The following is a 22,984-nucleotide window of genomic DNA, read 5'->3' as shown; positions in this document are numbered from 1 at the left end:
TTCCATTAAGTACCATTCCAAATCACAAAAAGATGCTTCAATAAACCTAAAATTTCGGATGCAAAATCAGTGACACTCCGGGCGAGGGAAGGTTCTCCAACTCGTGGCAACCAGTGATCAGAACAAAATGATGGCTAAGTTGCCTCTACACCTTGGCAAGTTGGATTTGACACTACAAGTGGTCTTATACAAAACCATTATATTTTTTTAAAAAGAAGGTCTGCATTCCTTTTGCTTAAGGCGTGCAATTAATGCTTTATAGGCAATTACAATACTTGTGCAGGTATTAATTGATGACCATACTTGAGAGCCTCCATCATAATGAATTGATAACAATTAAGACATTGTAAAGCTGATACTTATCATAAACAAAGTAATTGTGAGAGATTTGGAACAACCACAGCAGAATTTTGTAAGAAAATATGTAATTTAACACTTTATACTCTGATATTGGAGTTAATGTTACAAATTGCAATCCGATTGTAAAACGAGATTTCATAATGGCTTGTGTATTTTTTTATTTTTCAGTGAACTTGCAGAAAATAAGAACTACATAACAAAATTAGAAAGCACTTTTCAACAAAGGTAAAGTTTATAGCAGCTAGAATAAAGGCTGACTATTTTCTGGGAGGATAGACACAAGTGCTGGAGCAACTCAGCGGGTCAGGCAGCATCTCTGCACCAAAAGGAACAGGTGATATTTTGTGTCGGAACTCTTCTTCACACTGAAAGTAAGTGGGGGAGGAGGGTGGTACTGGAAGTAAGACAATTCTTTTCCTACCTCCAGTTCCATCTCTCTACTTTCAGTCTGAAGAAAGGTTCCGACCCAAAATATCACCTGTTCCTTTTGGTCCAGAGAGGCTGCCTGACCTGCTGAGCACATTGTGTCTATCTACGATATAGAACAGTATCTGCAGTTCCTTCCTACATGTTTTTTTGGGAGGGATTGTTATATAAGCTTCCACTGTTCAACTGTGAAGTCTGCGATGTAATAATATTTAATTTGGGTTTGAGGGAACTTCTATTTTTGTGCAGGCACAGCATGGGCATTGCTGGCAAGACTAGGATTTATTTCCCATTCGTAATTCCTCTTGAAAAGGGGCTGTTGGACTGCATGATACAACCTCTGCAATCCTTGCAGTGATATGGTGATAGTTAAAACGTACCAGTATTTTGGCCCCGTGCAGTGACATTTGACTAAGGGAGGACAGAATATAATGTGATGTGGATACAAGGAACTGCAGATGCTAGTTTAGAAAAAAGAACCACGTTAAAAATAGATTTACAATCTCATCCTCTGTTATCAGTGCTAGAGTAACTCAGTGGGTCAGGCAGCATCTGGGGAAGGAATGGATAGGCCTTGTTTTGGGACAGGACCATTTGTCAGGCTGATTGCAGTGTGGGGTGGGAGGGGAGGGAGAAAGCTGGGTGGGGAGAAAGCCTGGCGAATGATGTGGATACAGGTGATGTTTCAGGTTCGGACCTTTCTTCAGGCTGATCGGGGGAGGGGAGAGACGCGGTGGTGAGTTGGGAAGAAAACTGGAAGAGAGGAGAGGCAGGATAAAGCTTGGCAGGTAATAGGTTAATACAGGTGAGGGGAGTTTTGATCGGCAGATGGTGGACAAAGACCAAAGATGAAAAGACAGAAGATGTGACATAAAAGCATTGAGAGTTGAAAATTGTTTAGATAGAGGACGGAATGTAGGTGAGAGGGGGAGGTGAGAAATAGGTGCAAGTCCAGGTGGGGCAAAGGGGAGTGAGAGGAGAAAAGATTGAGGGGCTGGTTCGGGAGGGAAGAAGTGAGAGGGGAGAATTTTGTAGTTACCTAAAATTGGAGAATTCAGAGTTCATACCATTGAGTTATGTTGCCTGTGGAATATGAGGTGTTGTTCTTCCAGTTTGCATGTTGATTCACGCTGGCTTTGGAGGAGGCCCAGTACAGAAAGGTCAGAATAGAAATGGGAAGAGGAGTTAAACGGTCAGCAACTGAGAGACCCAGTAGGCCTTGGCGGATCAAGCAATTGCTCAGTGAAACGCTTGCCTGGTCGCCTAAATAGTCAAGACTACCTCCCCTTCCTTCATCTCCCTGTTTCCAACACGGGATAGACTATCGACTGATGTCTACTACAAATCTAGCAAATCTAGCTTATCTGGGCTATACTTCCTTCCACCCTGTCTTTTGCAAAGATGCTATTACCTATACTCTCAATTTCTCCATCTCTGCTGCTCCCAGGATTAGGCTTTCCTTTCTAGGATATCTGAGATGTCTGTTCTTTAGAAAACGTGATTTCTCCCCTGCTATCTTAGATAGATCCCTCACCCATGTCTCCTCTTTGTCCCTGTTATGTGTTCTGCTATCCCCCACCCCCCCCCAGGTGGAACAAGGATAGACTTCCCCTGGTCCTCGCCTTTCATCCCACCAGCCTCTGTATCCAACACATCATCTCTGACATTTCTGTTACCTGCAACACAATCCCATCGCTAGTCACATCTACCACCCCACCACACCCCCTTCCGCAGAGACCACTTTCTCAGCAACTTCTTGGTTCTTTCATCCAACCCCCCCCCCTCCCCAGTACTTAACCCCGGAAACCGCAAGAGATGTGACACTTGCCCCAATACCTCCTCTCTCACCTCCATCCACAGACTCCAGCAGTTTTTCCAGATGAGACAGAGGTTCACGTGCACCTCCTCTAACCTCATCTACTGCATCCCATGTTCCTGATGTGGCCTAGGCATCGACAAGTCCAAGCATAGACTCGACGACCATTTCGCCGAAAACTTGCGCTTGGTCTGCCAAGGCCGACTGGATCTCCTGGTTGCTAACCGTTTTAACTCCCCATTCTCACACTGCCATTTCTGTGCTGAGCCTACTTCATTGCTGGAGTGAAGCCAGGCGCAAACTGAAGTAACACCACCTTGTATCTCGCTTGGGTAGCTTACCCTTTCTCACTGGTTTAAGTGGGTGGGGGGGAGGGGATTTCTGAAGTGAACAATTCTGAGGGGCAGATTCATGACTTAAGCCATTTATTAGAGATAAATTTCAAAAGGGTATTCAAAGACCAAATTTGCACACAGCAAGTTCTTTTGCCATTCTAGGAGAGTCCCATGGAACTTTCAGAAATGTCTTTTGGGTTACTTAATTGAATATGCTTATTTGTATAATACAACAGTAGGGAATGGAGATGTGTGTTACTAATGTCCTTGTATCTGGTCACAGACAGCAAACACCACGATTTTCTACCCCTTCCGGATCAAGGGACTTTCTTTCAAGTATGTTCTTCTCTAATTTTGTAGAGCAACCCAATGAAATGTTCTGTTTTTTTTATGGGGTTAGATTATTCTGTTTATCCCAAATCAGTGTCCATAAGAATTTGGGTCACAGAAACAAGGAACTGTAGATGCTGGTTTACAAAAAAACCCCACAAAGTGCTGGAGTAACTCCACGCAGCAAGCAGCATCCCTGCAGAACATGGATAGATGACATTTCAGATCGGGACCTTTCTTCAGACTCTATCTGACTTTAGTCTGAGAAAGGATCCAGACCTGAAATGTCACCTATCTATGTTCTCCAGAGATGCTCTCTGATCTGCTGAGTTACTCCAGCACTTTATGTCCTTTTTTAAGAATTTGGGTCATTGTGTCAAACAATTTTTTAAAAAACAACAAAGACTTATGTTTTTAGAGCATTTTTTAATAAATATTCTGTGTCAGTCTCTGTAATCTGTAGTAGTGATGAAAATACAAAAAAGTGTCCACTCTGCATTTATTAACTGTTCAAATGTTCAAAGTGCTAGTTTTAGCACGTTTTAGTTGCAATTTATTACAAAAGTTATATTAATCCTGCAAGTTGGACTACTTAATAGGTTTACTTTCTTGATTGGCTTGTGCAATGAGCTCTGCGTATTTTCAGCAGTGGCTTTACATCAGCACAAAGCATTGAATATTGTTCTTAGTTTCAGCTGCTGGGGGCACTGTGCAGTACTATCCCTGTATGTCTGCACAATACCACCTAGAGGCTGAAACAGGACTTACAAGACAGTGATCAGGCAAAAATGAAATACTCCATGAGTTACTGACACACATTTTCTGAATTAATAAAGAAATTAATAAATTGAATAAAAAGTAAACTGGAAAAAAATGATTACTTAAACTAATAACTGCAGCAGAAAGAAAACCAGGACTTCAGATAGCTACAATCCTGACCCAAAATGTCACCTATCCATGTTCTCCAGAGATGAAGAGAAAGGAACTGCAGATGCTGGTTTATATTGAAGATAGACACAAAGAGCTGGAGTAACTCAGCAGGTCAGGCAGCATCTCTGGAGAAAAAGGATGGGTGACTTTTCGGGTCCCGACCCAAAACGTCACCCATCCTTTTTCTCCGGAGATGCTGCCTGATCCACTGAGTTACTCCAGCAACAAGTGCCTCTTTTGTAAAGAGGTATCAATTCCTTGCATCTACAGGATTATTATAAAGATTATTATGTTATTTGCACCGCAGTTTATTCTTGGAACGTTCTTTACTTTTTCCTTCTGTAACCATTGAATATTTACTTCACAGTTTTAATTATGTTATCTTATTCGTTTTTATCTTATTTATATATTTTTTTCATTCAGTATTGATTGTCCTTTTTTATTGGAGTCATAAAGTCATACAACATAATAACAGACTTTTCAGCCCACATCGTTCATGCTGACTAAGATGCCCCATCTAAGCTAGTCCCATTTACCTGTGTTTGGCACATATCCCTCTAAATCTTTCCTATCCATGTCCCTGACCAAATGTCTTTTAAATGTTGTTATTGTACCCTGCCTCAACTTTTATGTGATCATCCCTCAGCCTCCTGTGCTCCAAAGAATAAAGTCTTAGCCTGTCCAACTTCTCCCTTTAGCTCAGGTCCTCGGGTCCTGGTAACATGCTCATAAATCTTCTCTGCATGATGATGGATCCAGCATATGGGAGGAGATTCAGCACACTAGGCCTCTGTTTTCTAGAGTTTAGAAGGGCCAAGGAGGCTGTTTCTGTGCTATATGTCTATGACTCTGAGAGCTAATCTTATTGAAAAGTACAAAATCCATTGTGAGTGTCAGGGATAAACACAAAATGCTGGGGTAACTCAGTGGGTCAGGCAGCATCTCTGGAGAAAAGGAGTAGGTAGCGTTTCGGGTTGAGAGCCTTCTTCAGACAGAGTTAGGGGAGAGGGAAACTAGAGATATGAAAAGGTACAAAGAAGAAATGAATGAAAGGTGTGAAAATCACAAATCAACGCTAGCTAGATGATTAAGGAAAGGTAGAGCTCGCAATGGTCCATTGTTAGCTGTGGAAGAGTAAATACAACCAGTGAAAATAAGCAGGATGACAGTGGAACTAGTAGGATGACTAAGGTGGGGGAGGGATGGAAAGAGAGGGAATGCAAGGGTTACTTGAAGTTAGAGAAATCAATGTTCATACCGCTGGAGTGTAAGCTACCCAAACGAAGTATGAGGTGCTGTTCCTCCAATTTGCGCTGGGCCTCACTTTGACAATAGAGGAGGCCCAGGACAGAAAAGTCAGATTGGGAATGGGAGTGGGAGTTAAAGTGCCGAGCAACTGGAAGATCAGGTAGGTTAAGATGGACTGAGCGGAGGTGTTCAGCGAAACGATCGCCGAGCCCGCGCTTGGTCACGCCGATGTACAGGAGTTGACACCTGGAACAGCGGATACAGTAGATAAGGTTGGAGGAGGTGCAAGTAAACCTCTGCCTCACCTGAAAAGACAGTCGGGATCCCTGGATGGAGTCGAGGGGGGAGGTAAAAGGACAGATGTTGCATCTCCTGTGGTTGAAGTGGAAAGTACCTGGGGAGGGGATGGTTAGAGTGGGAAGGGATAAGTTGACCAGGGAGTTGCAGAGGGAACGGTCTCTGCGGAAAGCAGAAAGGAGTGGAGATGGAAAGATGTGGCCAGTAGTGGGATCCTGTTGGAGGTGGCGAAAATGTTGGAGGATTATATGCTGTATGCGACTACTGATGGGGTGGAAGGTGAGGAAAAGGGGACTCTGTCCTTATTATGAATGTGGGGAGGGGGAGCACGAGCGGGATATCGAGGTGTTGATATGTGTTGTGTAGCCTCTTTAATGAGACCGTAAATGTTTGGGCAACCTAATTGTCAATCAAAATCTTAATGATCATCTGGGAAGCTGCTCCTTGTGTGTCCTTCAATTCTTGTACCAAGAAGGTACTAAACCAATGTTGCTGCGTATTGTGGGATAAACCATCGTTACCCTGTGTTGGCCATTTTAAAAGCTCCGTTGAAACTATAATATATCGGGCAAACTGCCACTCTGACACTGGCTTTCTTATCCTTGGAATAGAGACAACATGCAAGTAAGCATCTGGCTTGTAGATTCCATTGTAAAATGCAGTCATGAAGTGTACTTTATTAATGTGAGTTCTTGTTTTCTTTCCGAGTTACTTTGCTACGTACATGCAAATATTCTTAACTGAAATTGCACCATACACATCTTTCTCCCGCTTACTTTAACACACCATTGAAATCAAGGGCACTCACATAACATTTTACTTGGAAGCTTTCTTTTCCCAAGACTATAACTGAATGTAACTGTTTTTTTATTCTTTCCTTCCTCCTACAATCATCAAGATTTTACAATCCAGACTAAGTTTTACCTAATCACTACCTCCTGACTAACTTTAACTACTTGTTTTAACCTTATTGCCGCTTGACCTTGAAGCAGAGACAACCTGTTTGAAATGTGATTACTTGGATTTTTAAAAATCCATTCTGGAAGGAGTTGGGTTGGGGGGGAAATTGGCTTTCAGTGCCTTATGATATGATATGAATGATTATTTTCTATGCATTTGAGCAGCAAATGAATTTTGCAGCTGTGATTTAAATTTGAATGGCATTTCTGTTGGATCTAAAAAAAAATTAACTGAAAATGAGAATAGAAAAACATTCAGTCTTTCCAAATTTCTTGTTATTCAATTCTTTATCCTTGCCAGTCCTGGCTCAAACACATATACCATTACTTGTTAAACTCAAATATTTTTGCATTGGAGTCGACTGTTTCATAAGTTTTTGCATTTTCAGTTAACTTTTTTATGACTTCCTGAGCTCATAATTATATTCCTGCTTCCCATAAACTATTTCTGCTTTTATCCGGTAGATTCATTTGAAGTTTTAAAACTTGGATTATATCCGCAAATACTATAAAAACAGTGTGTTTGGTTGTATAAGGGTAATGCCCAGACTTGTGTCTCCTCTCCAGTGCAACCAGATAGCAAAAAGAACATTGGTTTTGTTGGGTATGTTATACTCACATCTTTGAGGGTCACTGAAAACTTACTACTTACATTGCAGGATACCATGTTGAACATTTCCATTTTTGTGTGAAAATCTCTTTAACTTCCTTGGGCCAGTTACAGTTATTGTCTCTATAGTTCAATAATCTAAAAGCATGAACAATCAATACAAGCTTTCTTTGAATCCTAACCATTACACCTTGATGTAGTTTAAGAGATTGTAATTGTAATTAATTTATTATCCAAGTATGTAAAAACCTCCAAACTTGCACGTCTTTGGAATGTGGGAGGAAACCAGAACACTGTGGAATTCATTGCCACAGAAGGCTGTGGAGGCCAAGTCAATGGATATTTTCAAGGCAGAAATAGATAGATTCTTGATTCATATGGGTGTCGGGGGTTATGGGGAGAAGGCAAGAAAATGGGGCTAAGGGGGAAAGATAGATCAGCATGATTGAATGGCAGAGTAGACTTGATGGGCCAAATGGCCTAATTCTGCTCCTATCACTTATGACACGTAGAATAAACCCCACACACTCACAGGGAAGAGAACATACAAACTCCGCACAGGCAGCACCCGTAGTTGGGATCGATTTGCCAAGATTGCGCCCAATATTCCACTAATATTATTACAGGTATTTTTTTTTCTGCTTATCAGAATAAGTATTCAGTGCTGCACAACTGACCTGTACTTTGGTCAGTGACAGGTTCAGAAATGTGTGAACGAATTTGGTTCCCACCTTGTACCAAAATCATATTTTATTTTTAAATCTCACGAGAACTATACGGTATCAGTAAGTTTTATAATAGATTTAATATTGGCCACTTCTTATGGTGAGTTTGCAAAAAGTTGGGTTCGTTTTTTAAAAAGTTTATTACTGTCATGTCTACCAAGGTACAGTGAAAAGCTTTTGTCAAAGGAAAGACTATATATATATATATATGATATATGATGATATATATACATATTCCTTGGAACTTGGTGCTTTCAACCATCTACTTTGGCACCATCAATGTATACTGGGGATAGATACGAAATACTGGAGTAACTTAGCGGGACAGGCAGCATCTCTGGAGAGAAGGAATGTGACATTTTGCGTCCTGACCCTTCTTCAGACTGATCTGTATACTGAGATGTGTAGGAAAACAACTGCCAGATGCTGGTACAAATCGAAGGTATCACAAAATGCTGGAGTAACTCAGCAGGTCAGGCAGCATCTCAGGAGAGAAGGATTGGGTGACGTTTCGGGTCGAGACCCTTCTTCAGACTGATGTGTCTGAAGAAGGGTCTCCAATCTGAAGAAGGGTCTCGACCCGAAACGTCACCGATTCCTTCTTTCCAGAGATGCTGCCTGACCTGCTGAGTTACTCCAGCATTTTGTGATATATACTGGGATGTGTGTACTGCTTAACTACATAAAGTCAGTCACAATATCCTTTGTGTTGTTGACGTCGATGTGTCTAGGCACCAAGTGGTAAGGTTCTCAATCCCATCTCTGTACTCTGTGTCGTTGTTTGTGTGTCAAAGTGTGTCAGCACAAATTATTAGTATTTTTGTGCAGTGGAATCATTAAGAACTCATTGAGTTATGGTCCTCAAATTCATTTCAAGAAGATTGAATACATATGATGGTTGCCATACAGAATATCTAGACTCGAACATTGGCACTGTGCAAAGCAGATGATGCTGTATAATTTCTGTGTTCAATGCCCTCCCCTTTCCTAAAATGGGAAATACCCGACTTGATGCAAGCTTGCACGCTATTCTTATTTATCAAAATTGGAAGTACTAGATGGACTATGCATTATTCACCTGACTCAGTTTTCCTTATCATTGTAGACAGTACCACTCTTCAGTTTGTACAACCATTGATGCTTGCTCTCTGTTTTAAGTTCCCAGTTTCAATTTACAGATATGTTTTTGATCCCAAGACCTGGCTGTTACCACATGAATTGTGTGTGATTTTTGACTTAAAATCAGGTTGCACAATTTCCAAAAACCCATTATCCAACAAATTTTCATGATTTATTGCATGTTGGCTAGGATTAAGACACGTTACAGTGGTTTTTATATTTTCCCTAATACTACTGGGTGTTCTTTAAGTGCGTTTTTCACTCCAACATTTTCCAGTCTTGATGCCAAATGAATCAACCCTGTAATTGCCAGAATCATTACATTTTCAACATAGAATGATTCATCTCCTGACTCCTGAAGCCTTTCCACAATCTTCAAGGCCAATCAGGATTGTGATGGAATACACTCCAGTTTTGCCTTGTAGAAGAATACAGTTCAAAAGAGTCAAGAGTATTTAATTGTCACATGGATTGTGTATGATCTACAAAATGCACTCCAGCAATTTGAAAAGACAGCTTGAGCAACATTTCACAGACACACAATTAATACTACTTTTGAAGGTAAGAAAGCATATATTCACAACGTCTAGTTTAACAGAAACGACACTCATCCAGGCAGTTGGATAGTATGCCATTGCATTCCTAATTAGAGCCTCATAAATGGTTTAAAGGCTTTTAAAAATCAGGCAGCGGGTATTGCAGGGTACACTGCATTGGTCTGTCCTTGCAGCTACTGTATCTATGTGCCTGTTTCCATTGGGTTTCTGGTCACCCTCCAAGATGTTGAAGGTGGGCAGACTTATGCTGGTAATGCCATTGCATGCCAAGGGGAGATGGTTACAATCTCATTAGTTGAATATCATGGTTATATTCTGTTCTTTTAAAAAATATAAACATTAGATAAAATTAAACCCATACTCCTTGGGCTCTGAAGTGAGTGCTACCAATTGAGCCAGTGTTAACAAAGTATGGAGTGAATCATGCATTATTTCATAACACTCTTTTATTTTAACATGGGAAGTTGAGCAGGAGAAACTGGAAAATGTCCATTTCTGAACCATTAAATCGAGTTTGATGATTTGGTTATAATTGGGCCAAAGCTGAATGTATATGTAAGAAAACATTTCTCGGGTAACAGGAATTGCAATATTAAGTAATTATTCTTCATCTCATTGTGGAGACTAGTTTTAATAAACCAAGACCTATCAATATCCTTTCCCTTTGATGTAAAAATGAAACAAAATAATTAAAAAAAAATTGGCAAGAAGCAGGGTTATTTAATAAGAAAATATCAATTTGTATTAATTGTGATGTTTATTAATTTATTCTGTACATATTTTGTATACTGATCTTATTCTGAGAAATGCCAATACATAATGTATCTTCAAATGTTACTATAATTATTTTGTTTACTTTTTAGCACCTTCCATGAAATCAGCTATGTATTCTTCCGTTCCACTGTCAAGACCATCCACCACTGAAATGTATGTTATTTTAAAATGGTGGCCTTAACCTCTGTTCACTCTCCAGGTCCCAGTCAGCTGTTCTCCAAGCCAAGATCAGCCTTTAACAGGCCCTAACCCAACTTAACTACTGATGCTTTTATCCCCACCATAACTGGACCAGATATACCCCCAGATCCATGCCTGGAATAGACCAGCTGTTTTATGTTGTGCAGTCGACAATGGTGTGCCCTGCAATGGAAAATGTACATGCCCTTTTGGTAGCACCAAGCATCATGACCCTTGTGCGGATGCTAAACCTTTACCAGCAGGCCATCATGCAGCCCGCCTGATGATTATTTTGGTCATGGGCCTGTGTTTTAAAAAATCCATAAATGCTTGGGGTATGAACGTTACTGAATGAGCTCTCCATTTTGAAGAAAATAACAATAAAATCCAGGAAATGGTCGATCTGGAGATGCTGTTTTGAGCGGCAGGGCATACGATCAGGGACTAGTGGTCAAGATTGAAGTTAGAATATTGCCTGGTGACAGAGAGAAGTTATCAGATTGCGACCTTGGGAATTTGATATTGTTAGCAAGGTGGAGTTGGCTGAAGGTGGTGGGTGATGGAGGTAGGAACATTGTTGGATGTGAGAGATCCAAAGGAATGTATTTAAGTAATCACTTTTCCATTTGAGCTGAGGTTTCACAAAGTCAGACAGCAATCATGAACTAGTTCCACAGTGGCTCTGGGAATGATGCCATTAGGTTTGTGACTTGTACTGAAAATATGCAGATGCAAATTTCATGATGGCAAATATTTAGTTGAAATTCTGTAATAGCTTGATTCAACCTGAAAACCACCACAATCACATTCCACGCTGGGAGAAATTGATTTTTGCGTGTAGATAAAAAGGAAAAAAAAGAACTCGCCTAAATGTTTAGACTGGTGTGCATTAGTGGAAATAAATAACTATACTGCAAAGACAACCACCTGAATAATTTTGGAATGAGAAGTAAAGCATTTACATTGAAATTATTTTTAACAACACTCAAATGCATAAATACTGTATTCGGAGATCGGAGTTTACAATAGTTAATTTACCAGACTGATGGGCGAGAGGCTGGATACATGATCTGGTATCCTGTGTTCAAATCTATGTGTGGGGAAAATTAGGTTAACTTTAAAAAACATTTCTATTGAATGGTGACTGATGTCTTTCAAGGAAGAAACTTTGTTCTTAACTGTCGTGCATGTAACTATGTCAGAAAGAGAAATGTGGTTAATCAGTGCGGAAACTGGCCCTTCGGCCCATTGAGTTCCCGCCGTCCAATGATCACCATATACAATAGCACTATCCTACATACTCGGAACACTTTACAATTTTACCAAAGCCAATTAACCTTCTAACCTGTATGTTTTTGGAGTGTGGGAGGTAACAGGAGCACCCGGAGAAAATCCACGACACAGGGAGAACGTACAAACTCCATGCAGACAGCATTTGTAGTCAGGATCGAAACCAGGTTTCTGGCACTATAATGCAGCAACTTTACCGCTGTGTCAATGTACTTCCCTCATTAAATGTCCTGTGAAAATCTATCTACTGTGTTCATGGGCATTCAGGGAGATAGAATAAATGTTGACTTTGCAACATAGCCCGTTATTGTTGATAAACATTCTGTTGTTAAATACCATTAGAATTTAAATTTAGGCAGTTTCCTTTGACAATGAGATCTAATTCTTCAATGCAAATCATGTAGTAAAACAGCTAAATATATTTTCCCACTCAGGGCTCACAAAATGGAGCTTGATGGAAGACCATGTTCATCAGGGAAGGTAAGTGTGCACAAGGTATAATCTGGAACACAGGATGCAATACCATTTGTACCATGAATTTGGCCTTCTAGTTTTGGAGATAGACACAAAATGCTGGAGTAACTCAGTGGGACAGAGCATCTCTTGATAGAAGGAATGGGTCCCGACCTGAAACATCACCTGTTCCTTCTATCCAGAGATGCTTTCTGTCCCGCTGTTACTCCAACATTTTGTGTCTATCTTCGATATAAACCAGCATCTGCAGTTCCTTCTGACACACTTCTAGTTTTGGAATCTGTTTCTTGAAAATGGCAGAGTAAAGGCAATCATAGGATTTCTATATAGAAGATATATAATAATGTGTATCATGAAAAATGTGTGCTAAATATAAATAAAATCGTGTATAGTTTCTCTTTATTTTTGTAGCCGTGTTAAAGAATTTAGATTCAAGGGCTAGCATCTGCTAAGGAAGTAATAGGGACAGTGCGATTTCCCTTTCCACTTCACTTACCCATGTTTACTGTATTTTTCCTTTCTATTTACATTAATTTGAGATCTTTGGTTGAAAAACTTAAAACAAATAGACCTCAATTCTAATTACTGCCTTAAGCTGTTTTGTTTTTAAGGGCAATTATGATTTTGTTTTGAGGAAGGACAATTGATTAAGTTTCTGCATTACCCTTACTTTTGCTCTTTTTGTCATGTGTACAGTCTGATTCATGTATGGGTCCACCTAGATTGTCATTAATAAGTCCCCCCAAGGATGGAAGAATGGGTAAGTGGCACTTAAAAAATATATAAACTTGGGTTAAGTTCAAGGAGATTTAAGTTGATCGCTAACTTCATTTGATTTTAAAGGTATACAAAGTGAATCTTAAAGGTAATGCTTTGAAACAGACAAGAGCTTTCCAAGGATAATAATTGTGTAGTCACGAGGCAGTTGATTTAGGTTTTCCGTTTCTCTGCTCCACCGGCACGAACAAGACTCTGATTACTCCCTGAAATGGTTCTTCCTTGTGTATTCCTAGACAGTGGGCTTCAGTTTGTACATGGAGAGCCTGACAGCCAAAGTCAACTCTTGTGTCATTGTGTTAAAACAACAGTTACTGGTTAGCTATGCCGAGCAGAACCGCTTGGAAATATTTAGCCCTGGGCACTAACATTAATGATAGTAACTGAAACCACAGGGAACTGTCGTATTACATTGTCAGTGCTCGGCATTGATGCTACTATCGAAGAATTTTGAGTGCATGCCAGAAGACGGGGGAATGATTGGAGCAAGGCAGCAGTAATCAGTCTCTCTTGCCACTTAATTTATGAAAAGAAAATCATGTTTGACTAATGTACTGGAGCTCTTTGTGGATATAATCAGTAGAATTGATAAGGGAGAACCTATGAATATGGTATTTGAATTTTCAGAAGGCTTTTGATAAATTTCTACACATGCACTTGATAAACAAGGTCAAGGATAATAGATGGGTTTCTTGGTTTGTTATTGCCACATACACCGAGATACAGTGGAAATCTTTGTTTTGTGTGCAATCCAGGCAAATCAAACCATGCACGAGGACAAACAAACCATACATGAGTTCTACAGGTAGTGCAAAAAGAGAAAGGAAATGGAGTGCAGAACATAGTCATCTAGGTACAGATAAAGTGCAGATTAAAAACAGTGTAAGGGATGCAACAAGGTAGTTCAGGTGATTGATTTAGAGATACAGCGCGGAAACAGGTCCTTTGGCCCACCGGGTCCGCACCGACCAGCGATCCCCGCACATTAACACTATCCGACACACACTAGGGACAATTTTTACATTTGCCCAGCCAATTAACCTACATACCTGTACGTCTTTGGATTGTTGGAGGAAACCGAAGATCTCAGAGAAAACCCACGCAGGTCACGGGGAGAATGTACAAACTCCGTACAGACGGAGCCCGTAGTCAGGATTGAACCTGAGTCTCCGGCGCTGCATTCGCTGTAAGGCAGCAACTCTACCGCTGCGCCACCGTGCCTCATTATTGGGAATATAGTCCAATTAAAGTTCCGGTTGAACATCTGATAGCAGCAGGGAAAAGGCTGTTCTTGATTCTGGTGGTACTTTCAAGCTTTAGCAAATTTTGCCTGGCAGGAGAGGTGAGAAAATGTAAGCACAAGTGTGTGAACAATCCTTGATTACGTTAGCTGCTCTCCTGAGGCAGTGTGAAGTGTAAATGGATTCAATAGCAGGAAGGCTGGTTTGTGCGATCTACTAGTTGAATCCATGCCTCTCTGCAATTTTTTGTGGTCTTGGGCTGAACCCAAGCTGTGTTGTATCCGGATTGGATGCTTTCGATGGTGCATCTAAATAAGTTGCTAAGTCATCTGAGATATGCTCAGTCCTCTGAGGAAGTAGGGGTAATGGTGAGTTTTCATGGCCTTGGCGCAAATGTCGTTGTGCCAGGGAAAATTGTTGGTGATATTTACACCTAGAATCTGAAGCTATCAAGTATCCCCATTTAAGCACCATTGAAGCACCACTGGGTCATGTACTGTGCCCTGCTCCCTGAAGTCAATGACTGGCTCCTTAATTTTCTTGACACTACAGGAGAGGTTGTTCTCCTAGCACCATGTTACTAAACACTCTGACGTGAAATGAAAAATGGTTATTGAGCAGGAAGCGAAGAGTAGGAATAAGTGGATCTTTCTTAAGTTGGCAGGCTGTGATTAATGTTATTCATCAATATCAATGTTTTGGCTGAGAGGATCAAATATCTTTTGAAATTTGCTCATGATGCACAATTTCCTGCCTCTCTATTGGATTCTTAGTCAACCTTTACTGTACATGCACCCTGAGTTAGTAAATACTTGACAATTGCAGGGCATATTTAAAGGCCTAACAATTTAATTTTTGTATAACCCAGAGCCTTCCAGATTGTGTATAAAATGTATTTCTTGTCAGCCACTCACATATAAACATAATGAAAATATCACTACATATTTCCAAAGAAAAACATGTATCAGATTTTATATCAATCTTCATTTGATGCAGATATTGAATACGGGATGCCTTAAGGTTGGAAGAGTTTTGTTAAATGGCAACTCTTATTCAAGAGGTCTCTTTTTGAATTTCAGACTTGACTCCCAGGTCCACAATCGTTTAAACACAATTCTAAGAGTAAAGGCATTATTAGGGAGAGACACTCATTATAAAGTTCCCAAATAAAGTACTATCTCATCTTTATTACTTGAAATTATTGGAGTTTAGTTATTCCTTTGATCTCCAAGTCCAAGGATTAGTTTCAGAAAATCAAAGGAATTGTTTCTTTCCATGGAGCAGCACTAAAACAAAGAATGCAACATATAAGTGGTATGGATTTCAGATTTTTTCAGAAATCTGGCAAGACTAATTGGACTTGAGAAAATTATTTTTCTCACCACACGGATCCAACCTGCTTGAATCTTGATAAATTGAGAGTTTGAGCAAACAACTAAATTGGATGCCTCCAAACATTATTTGTTTTAAAATGACAGGGACTAATTTATTGTTCTTACTTTCTAGTAGTTTTGTTGAGAGTTTGGCTTGTCTAGTAACATCTGTTTGAATAAGTTAAGATATTCTATTAATTGAGGATGAACATTGAAACAGCACCGGGCCATTTAGCTCCCCTAGTTTCTTCTGTCATTTGATTAGTTAATGATTGTTCTTTGCCTCAACTCTTTGTCGTTCATTATCTTGGATGTTGTATTTTACCATCATCCAGAGCCTTTTTTGGGCTTGAGTTTCCATCACAGTTTGTGTCAAAAAACCTGAATTAATTACTCGAGGTCCTTACTTTTACAATTAAATCCTTTTGTTCTGATTCCTTCACCAAGTGATATCTATATACTAAAACTCTCGTTTGTTTGTTTGTTCCTGAATTACATACAAAATGGTACACGATAACGCAACAATTTTAGGCCCACCTTACTCACTGTCGTCCCTTTGGTGCTAATGGAAGAAGTTTCATTGAAATCGATGTTATATTTTTAAAGTTATTCACATTTTAAAGTTTAAATGTATCTCCTAGGGAGGGAGGGGGTGGAGGGAGGATAAGGGGGGATGGAGGGGGTGGGGGGGAGAGGGGAGGGGGAGGAGAGGGTGCTGCACCAATGCAGGAGAGGTTTAGGCCCAACTTGGTCTAGTATATCTATATATATGCATGTGTGTGTGTATATGTGTCTGTGTATATGTGTGTGTGTATGTGTATGAAAATTCCACCGAGGAAGGTGACCTTGTTCTGCCTAATAAGGTAGGCCAAATGGATCTTGTATTGGTAGAGAAGAAATTGAACAACAGTGATCATTTAATCATCAGGTTTGTATTGGAAAAGAACAAGGAACAATTTAAAGTAGAACTTAATTGGGGAAGAACTATATTTTGCCAGATCGGAGGGGATCTGACCAGAGTAATCACAACCGAAGTCTGGTGAAGCTCCAAATTAACGATGGAAGAACTTTTAGTGAGGAGTAATTTCAAGCATAGCTAGATACTTTCCCAAACGGAGAAAAGGGTTGGGGATCAAAGCCAGAGCTGCCTGAAAACAGGGATAACGAGTAAATGAAACTAAAAGGGGCAGATGCAATTCAGCGAATTAATCAAATGAGAATCACAGTGCAAAGAAAGATAATCAAGAGGATGGATATCAATGGTTTAAAATCTAGCAAGTTACCAATTGTACCTGAGAAAAATGAATTTATGTAGGAGATCCAAACTGCATCTATTAAATGCAAGTCATGCTTGATTAGCCTGATTTTGATAAAATAACAGAGGTCGCAGCTGATGAAAGGAACGCACTTGATATTGGCCATAAGGGTTTCTTTGGGTGTTTGGCAGGCCCACATAAAAGTCTATTTTGCAAAACTGAGGCCAGTTGAATAAGATTGTGAGTTGGAGTGGGGATTAAGAATTGGCTTAAGGACAGAAATCAGAGAATGCGGTGATTGTTTTTTACGATTGGAGGATGGTACAGTGGTACAGGCTCATTGCTTTTTGGTATATATTGATTTAAAAATGGGAGTGCAGGGTAAATGTCGTTACTTGCAGATAGTACCAAGTTTGGAGGTATAGTAAAACATATGAAATGAGCAGGGAGAAACAATTGAGTTGCTGTTAGCCATTCAGTATAATTTTAGCATAAATTCCCACCCAATTTGCAAAATTTGCTTTCAGTTTTCCAGTATCTGCAGATGTTTTACATTGCCCACTTCAGCAGACAATTCTCTGTACAATCTTTTAAATTAGTTTTTGTGCTGCACACCAGCTTTCAGTGTTTCAAATATGAACACATCCAAATTTATCTGCACACCAGTGTTGTCTGGTGTCAGATGTCTACTGACTCTGACTCCCACAGTTACCTTGACTACACCTCTTCCCACCTTGCCTCTTGCAAGGATGTCATCCCGACCTCTCCTAAGATGAGGCTTTCCACTCTAGGACAGACTTGACAGACTTGAGGAAATCTGGAGTGCAAAAAAGGGAGCAAGAGATACAGTGCCCTCCATAATGTTTGGGTCAAAGACCCATCATTTATTTATTTGCCTCTGTACACCACAATTTGAGATTTGTAATAGAAAAAAATCACATGTGCTTAAAGTGCACATTGTGAGATTTTAATAAATGCCATTTTTATACATTTTGGTTTCACCATGTAGAAATTACAACAGTGTTTATACATGACCCCCCCATTTCAGGACACCATAATGTTTGGGACACCGCAATGTCATGTAAATGAAAGTAGTCACGTTTAGTATTTTGGTGCATATCCTTTGCATGCAATGACTGCTTGAAGTCTGCGATTCATGGACATCACCAGTTGCTGGGTGTCTTCTCTGGTGATGCTCTGCCAGACCTGTATTGCAGCCATCTTTAGCTTATGCTTGTTTTGGGGGCTAGTCCCTTTCAGTTTTCTCTTCAGCATATAAAAGGCATGCTCAATTGGGTTCAGATCGGTTGATTGACTTGGCCACTCAAGAATTCACCCTTTTTTAGCTGCGAAAACTCCTTTGTTGCTTTAGCAGTATGTTTGGGATCATTGTCTTGCTCGAGAATGAACCACTGGCCAATGAGTTTTGAGGCATTTGTTTGAACTTGAGCAGATAGGATGTGTCTATACACTTCAGAATTCATTATGCTACTACCATCAGCAGTTGTATCATCAATGAAGATAAGTACTCCAGTTCCTTCAGCAGCCATACATGCCCAGGCCATATTACCCCCACCACTGTGTTTCACAGATGAGGTGGTATGCTTTGGATCTTGGGCAGTTCTTTCGCTCCTCCTTCCTTTACTCTTGCCATCACTCTGATATAAGTTCATCTTCGAAGGTATCACAAAATGCTGGAGTAACTCAGCGGGTCAGGCAGCATCTCTGGAGAGAAGGAATGGGTGATGTTTCGGGTCGAGACCCTTCTTCAGACTGATGTCAGGGGGGTGGGGACAAAGAAAGGATATAGGTGGAGGCAGGAAGACAGTGGGAGAACTGGGAAGGGGGAGGGTAAGAGAGGGACAGAGGAACTATCTAAAGTTAGAGAAGTCAATGTTCATACCGCTGGGCTGTAAGCTGTCCAAGCGAAATATGAGGTGCTGTTCCTCCAATTTGCAGTGGGCCTCACTATGACACTGGAGGAGGCTCATGACAGAAAGGTCAGACTGGGAGTGGGAGGGGGAGTTGAAGTGCTCAGCCACCGGGCGATCAGGTTGGTTAAGGCGGACTGAGCGAAGGTGTTGAGCGAAACGATCGCCGAGCCTGCGTTTGGTCTCGTTGATGTAGAAAAGTTGACATCTGGATCATCTGGAATAGATGAGGTTGGAGGAGGTGCAGGTGAACCTCTGCCTCATCTGGAAAAACTGTTTGGGTCCTTGGATGGAGTCGAGGGGGAAGGTAAAGGGACAGGTGTTGCATCTCCTGCAGTTGCAGGGGAAAGAGCCTGGGGATGGGGTGGTTTGGGTAGGAAGGGACGAGTGGACCAGGGAGTTACGGAGGGAACGGTCTCTGCAGAAAGCAGAAAGGGGAGGAGATGGAAAGATGTGGCCAGTAGTGGGATCCCGTTGGATGTGGCCAGTAGTGGGTTCCCGTTCGCCAACCTATATCCTTTCTTTGTCCCGCCCCCCCCTGACATCAGTCTGAAGAAGGGTCTCGACCCGAAACGTCACCCATTCCTTCTCTCCAGAGATGCTGCCTGACCCGCTGAGTTACTCCAGCATTTTGTGATACCTTCGATTTGTACCAGCATCTGGGAATTATTTTCCTACATAAGTTAATCTTCGTCTCATCTGCCCTCAAGACCTTTTTCCAGAACTGTGGTTGCCCTTTTAAGTACTCCTTGGCAAACTGTAACCTGGCCATCCTATTTTTGCAGCTAATCAGTGGTTTGCATCTTGCGGTGTAGCCTCTGTATTTCTGTTCATGAAGTCTTCCGCGGACAGTGTTCATTGACAAATCCACATCTGACTCCTGAAGAGTGTTTCTGATCTGTCGGACAGGTGTTTCGGGATTTTTCTTTATTACAGAATGAATTCTTCTGTCATCAGCTGTGGAGGTCTTCCTTGGGCTGCCAGTCCCTTTGCGATTAGTAAGCTCACCAGTGCTCTCTTTCTTCTTAATGTTCCAAACAGTTGAATTTGTAAGCTGAAGGTTTGGCTGATTTCTCTAACAGTTTTATTCTTGTTTCTCAGTCTCATAATGGCTTCTTTGATTTTCATTGGCACAAGTTTGGTCTTCATGTTGATAAACAGCAATAAATGTTTCCAAAGGTGATGGAAAGACTGGAGGAAAGACTAGGAGCTGAGAACTCTCTTATATCTGCATTAAGGAGGCAATTACAAACACCTGTATAGCCATGTGTCCCAAACATTATGGTGCCCTGAAATGGGAAGGACTATGTATAAACACAGCTATAATTTCTACATGGTGAAACCAAAATATGGCAATGTGCACTTTAACCACATGTGATTTATCTATTACAAATCTCAAACTGTGGAGTATAGCTTCAGAATTGAGGGACAAAGGTTTAGGGGTAACATGAGGGGGAATTTCTTTACTCAGAGGGTTGTGGCTGTATGGAATGGACTTCCGGTGGAAGTGGTGGAGGCTGGCTCGATTTTATTATTTAAGAGTAAATTGGATAGGTATATGGATAGGAGGGGATTGGAGGGTTATGGTCTGAGTGCAGGTAGATGAGACTAGGTCAGGGAGAATGGTCGGCGTGGACTGGTAGGGCCGGACAGGCCTGTTTCCATGCTGTAGTTGTTATATGTTATATGTTATACAGAGGCAAATAAATAATTGATGGGTCTTTGTCCCAAGCGTTATGGAGGGCACTGTAGCTCTGGCAGATAATATTAAAGAGAATCCAGAGAGATTTTATGAGTGCATTAAGTGAAAGAGAAGGGAGAGAGAATAGGGGCCCTCAGTAACCAAAGTGGTCATCTATGTGTCATAGTTCCCTGAACATGGTCTCTAGAGAGAGATTAGGGCCCGTCAGAAACCAAAGTAGTTTTTTTTTCTTTCTTCTTTATTTTTTATTTTCTCTCTTTAAAAATTTAAAAATTGAAGCTATGTAAGAACTTTGTAACAAATTTGTCTTTTATTTCTATCTGTACATATGCTTTTCAAAAATAATTAAAAAATATATATATTTTTAAAAAAAAAGAAACCAAAGTAGTTATCTATGTGTCATAGTTCCCGGAAAGTGGCATCACAAAGTCATAGAACATGGAAACTATACTGGTTCACTATCCACCCAGTGCTGTAGGCTATTCATTTATTTCCCCCCATTACCCATGCACTGTGGCCGTCAGCACTAACTACAAAAGTGACTGCAACACTTGAGAGCCTCTGCACCCATGCCCTCTATCTAGAAAGTCAGTAAGTGCATGAAAACACCACTATTTGTAGGCATTCTGCCTTCTCGTACAACATCCTAACTCGGTTGAAAATGTGAACCTCATCACTCGGCAGTGTTGCTGTTGTACCTTCAGCTGGTGAGCTGAAATCCATCAAGAAAGCTGTTCATTACTACCTTCTCAAAAAGAGTTATGGATGTTCATTAAGTACAGAGCTCGTCAATGAAGCCACAGTTCATCAGAAGAAGAAAAATATTTATGCTTTAGTGCTCGGAGGTCCCAATCTTTCTTTACAAAGTGTTCTTTCGGGCATTTAATATCCCATAAGTATTGCTGAGTTTAATAGTTCTTTTGTAATTGGTAAGGAATGCCTTGTTCATTAAGCACTTTGTTTGTCTTAGATCAAATTTCCTGGAGTGTAGACTCCATTTTGCACTCGCTTTTGAGAAAGTTTCATGTATTTTGTTCCTGTACCCTATTTTTTTCCTTGTGCTAACAACTATATAGAAACTGCATTTGCACTTAGCTAATCAATAGAAATAAATTCTAATAGTTGCCATTTTCCTCCTCCCTTTTGTAGTATATTTATTCTTGTTGTGGATCTATCGAAGTATGGTCCCATTATATGTGGCTACTGGAATAGGTACTGCTTGAATGACATTTCATGTGTAAAAATGAAATATCACTCTTTTAGGTACCGTGCCTCACAGAGCAGCTGGCAAACTAGGATCTTTTAGGTACGTGTAAAAAAAAAACATATTTAGAGTCAGACTGATAAGCTGCTTATAAAAATTATGAGCACGCATGTGATCCATTGTTGTCTGGTCTTAAATGGTTGTTTTGATTTTGAAGAAATTTGCACCACTATTAATTCAATAGGCATTATTTTCTTTGACAGATTCACCAAAAGTTATCTAATCTTAAATAAGTATGTGTTAGTCGAGATTTATTTAAGCTGTGATATCTTGCTTGCGGGTTTTATTTTAACATAACTAAAATAGCATTTACAGTATAAATACTGCCAAGTATAAACTGGAGTGATGGAAAACATTAATGTCACAAGATTGGTTTGAGAGTGATGAGCCGCATTGAAATTGGAACATTAGGTGAATGTAGCTTGTTGGAAAATATTTCAGCACCGCTGAAGGATCAGATTTATTTGGGATTCCGGTGTTTTAAGTAATGGAGTTATGTCTTCCATTCTTCTGCTACCTTACCCTTTTGCACTTACAAGTTTCTTTTACGTCTAGGACTTGGTTTGTTATTATAGTCTACCACTAGATTAATATTTTGTCATTTTTAGTTTAGTTTAGAGATACAGCGTGGAAACCGGCTGTATCGGGGGGCTTCACCGCCCAGCGATCCCCGCACATTAACACTATCCTACACACACTAGTGACAATTTACACTTATACCAAGCCAATTAACCGGCAAACCTGTACGTCTTTGGAGTGTGGGAGGAAACTAAAGATCTCAGCGAACACTCACGCAGTCACAGGGAGAACGTACAAACTCCATACAGACAACAAGCACCCCTAGTCGGGATCAAACCCATGCAGCAAGCGCTGTAAGGCAGAAACTCTACCGCTGCGCCACCGATGAGGTTTTGTTGAGGGTTCTTAGTTATCCTGGAGAATTAGGAATGCACCTTCAGACTGAGAGAATTCTTCCTTCTCGGGGAGCATTGATTGGTATTTCCTTGGCC

At 40.5% G+C, this 22,984-nt stretch overlaps 1 protein-coding gene across 2 annotated transcripts in view; it reads left to right on the top strand.

Moving 5' to 3' along the window:
- The window catches only part of LOC144598725 (putative E3 SUMO-protein ligase RNF212), a 64,677-nt gene that overhangs the window by 23,756 nt on the left and 17,937 nt on the right, over window positions 1-22,984 (top strand). The window contains exons 7-10 of one of the 2 annotated variants that reach the window (XM_078409066.1): window positions 529-585; window positions 3,221-3,273; window positions 10,576-10,639; window positions 12,391-12,436. In XM_078409066.1, coding sequence (XP_078265192.1) covers window positions 529-585; window positions 3,221-3,273; window positions 10,576-10,639; window positions 12,391-12,436 — 220 coding nt within the window. The remainder of the gene's footprint in view (window positions 1-528; window positions 586-3,220; window positions 3,274-10,575; window positions 10,640-12,390; window positions 12,437-22,984) is intronic. The other variant, XM_078409076.1, reaches the window with a different exon arrangement.

This window comes from Rhinoraja longicauda, chromosome 1, assembly GCF_053455715.1.
Source record: "Rhinoraja longicauda isolate Sanriku21f chromosome 1, sRhiLon1.1, whole genome shotgun sequence".
Classification (NCBI taxonomy): Eukaryota; Metazoa; Chordata; class Chondrichthyes; order Rajiformes; family Arhynchobatidae; genus Rhinoraja; species Rhinoraja longicauda.
This window is presented reverse-complemented; position numbering and strand designations above follow the sequence as displayed.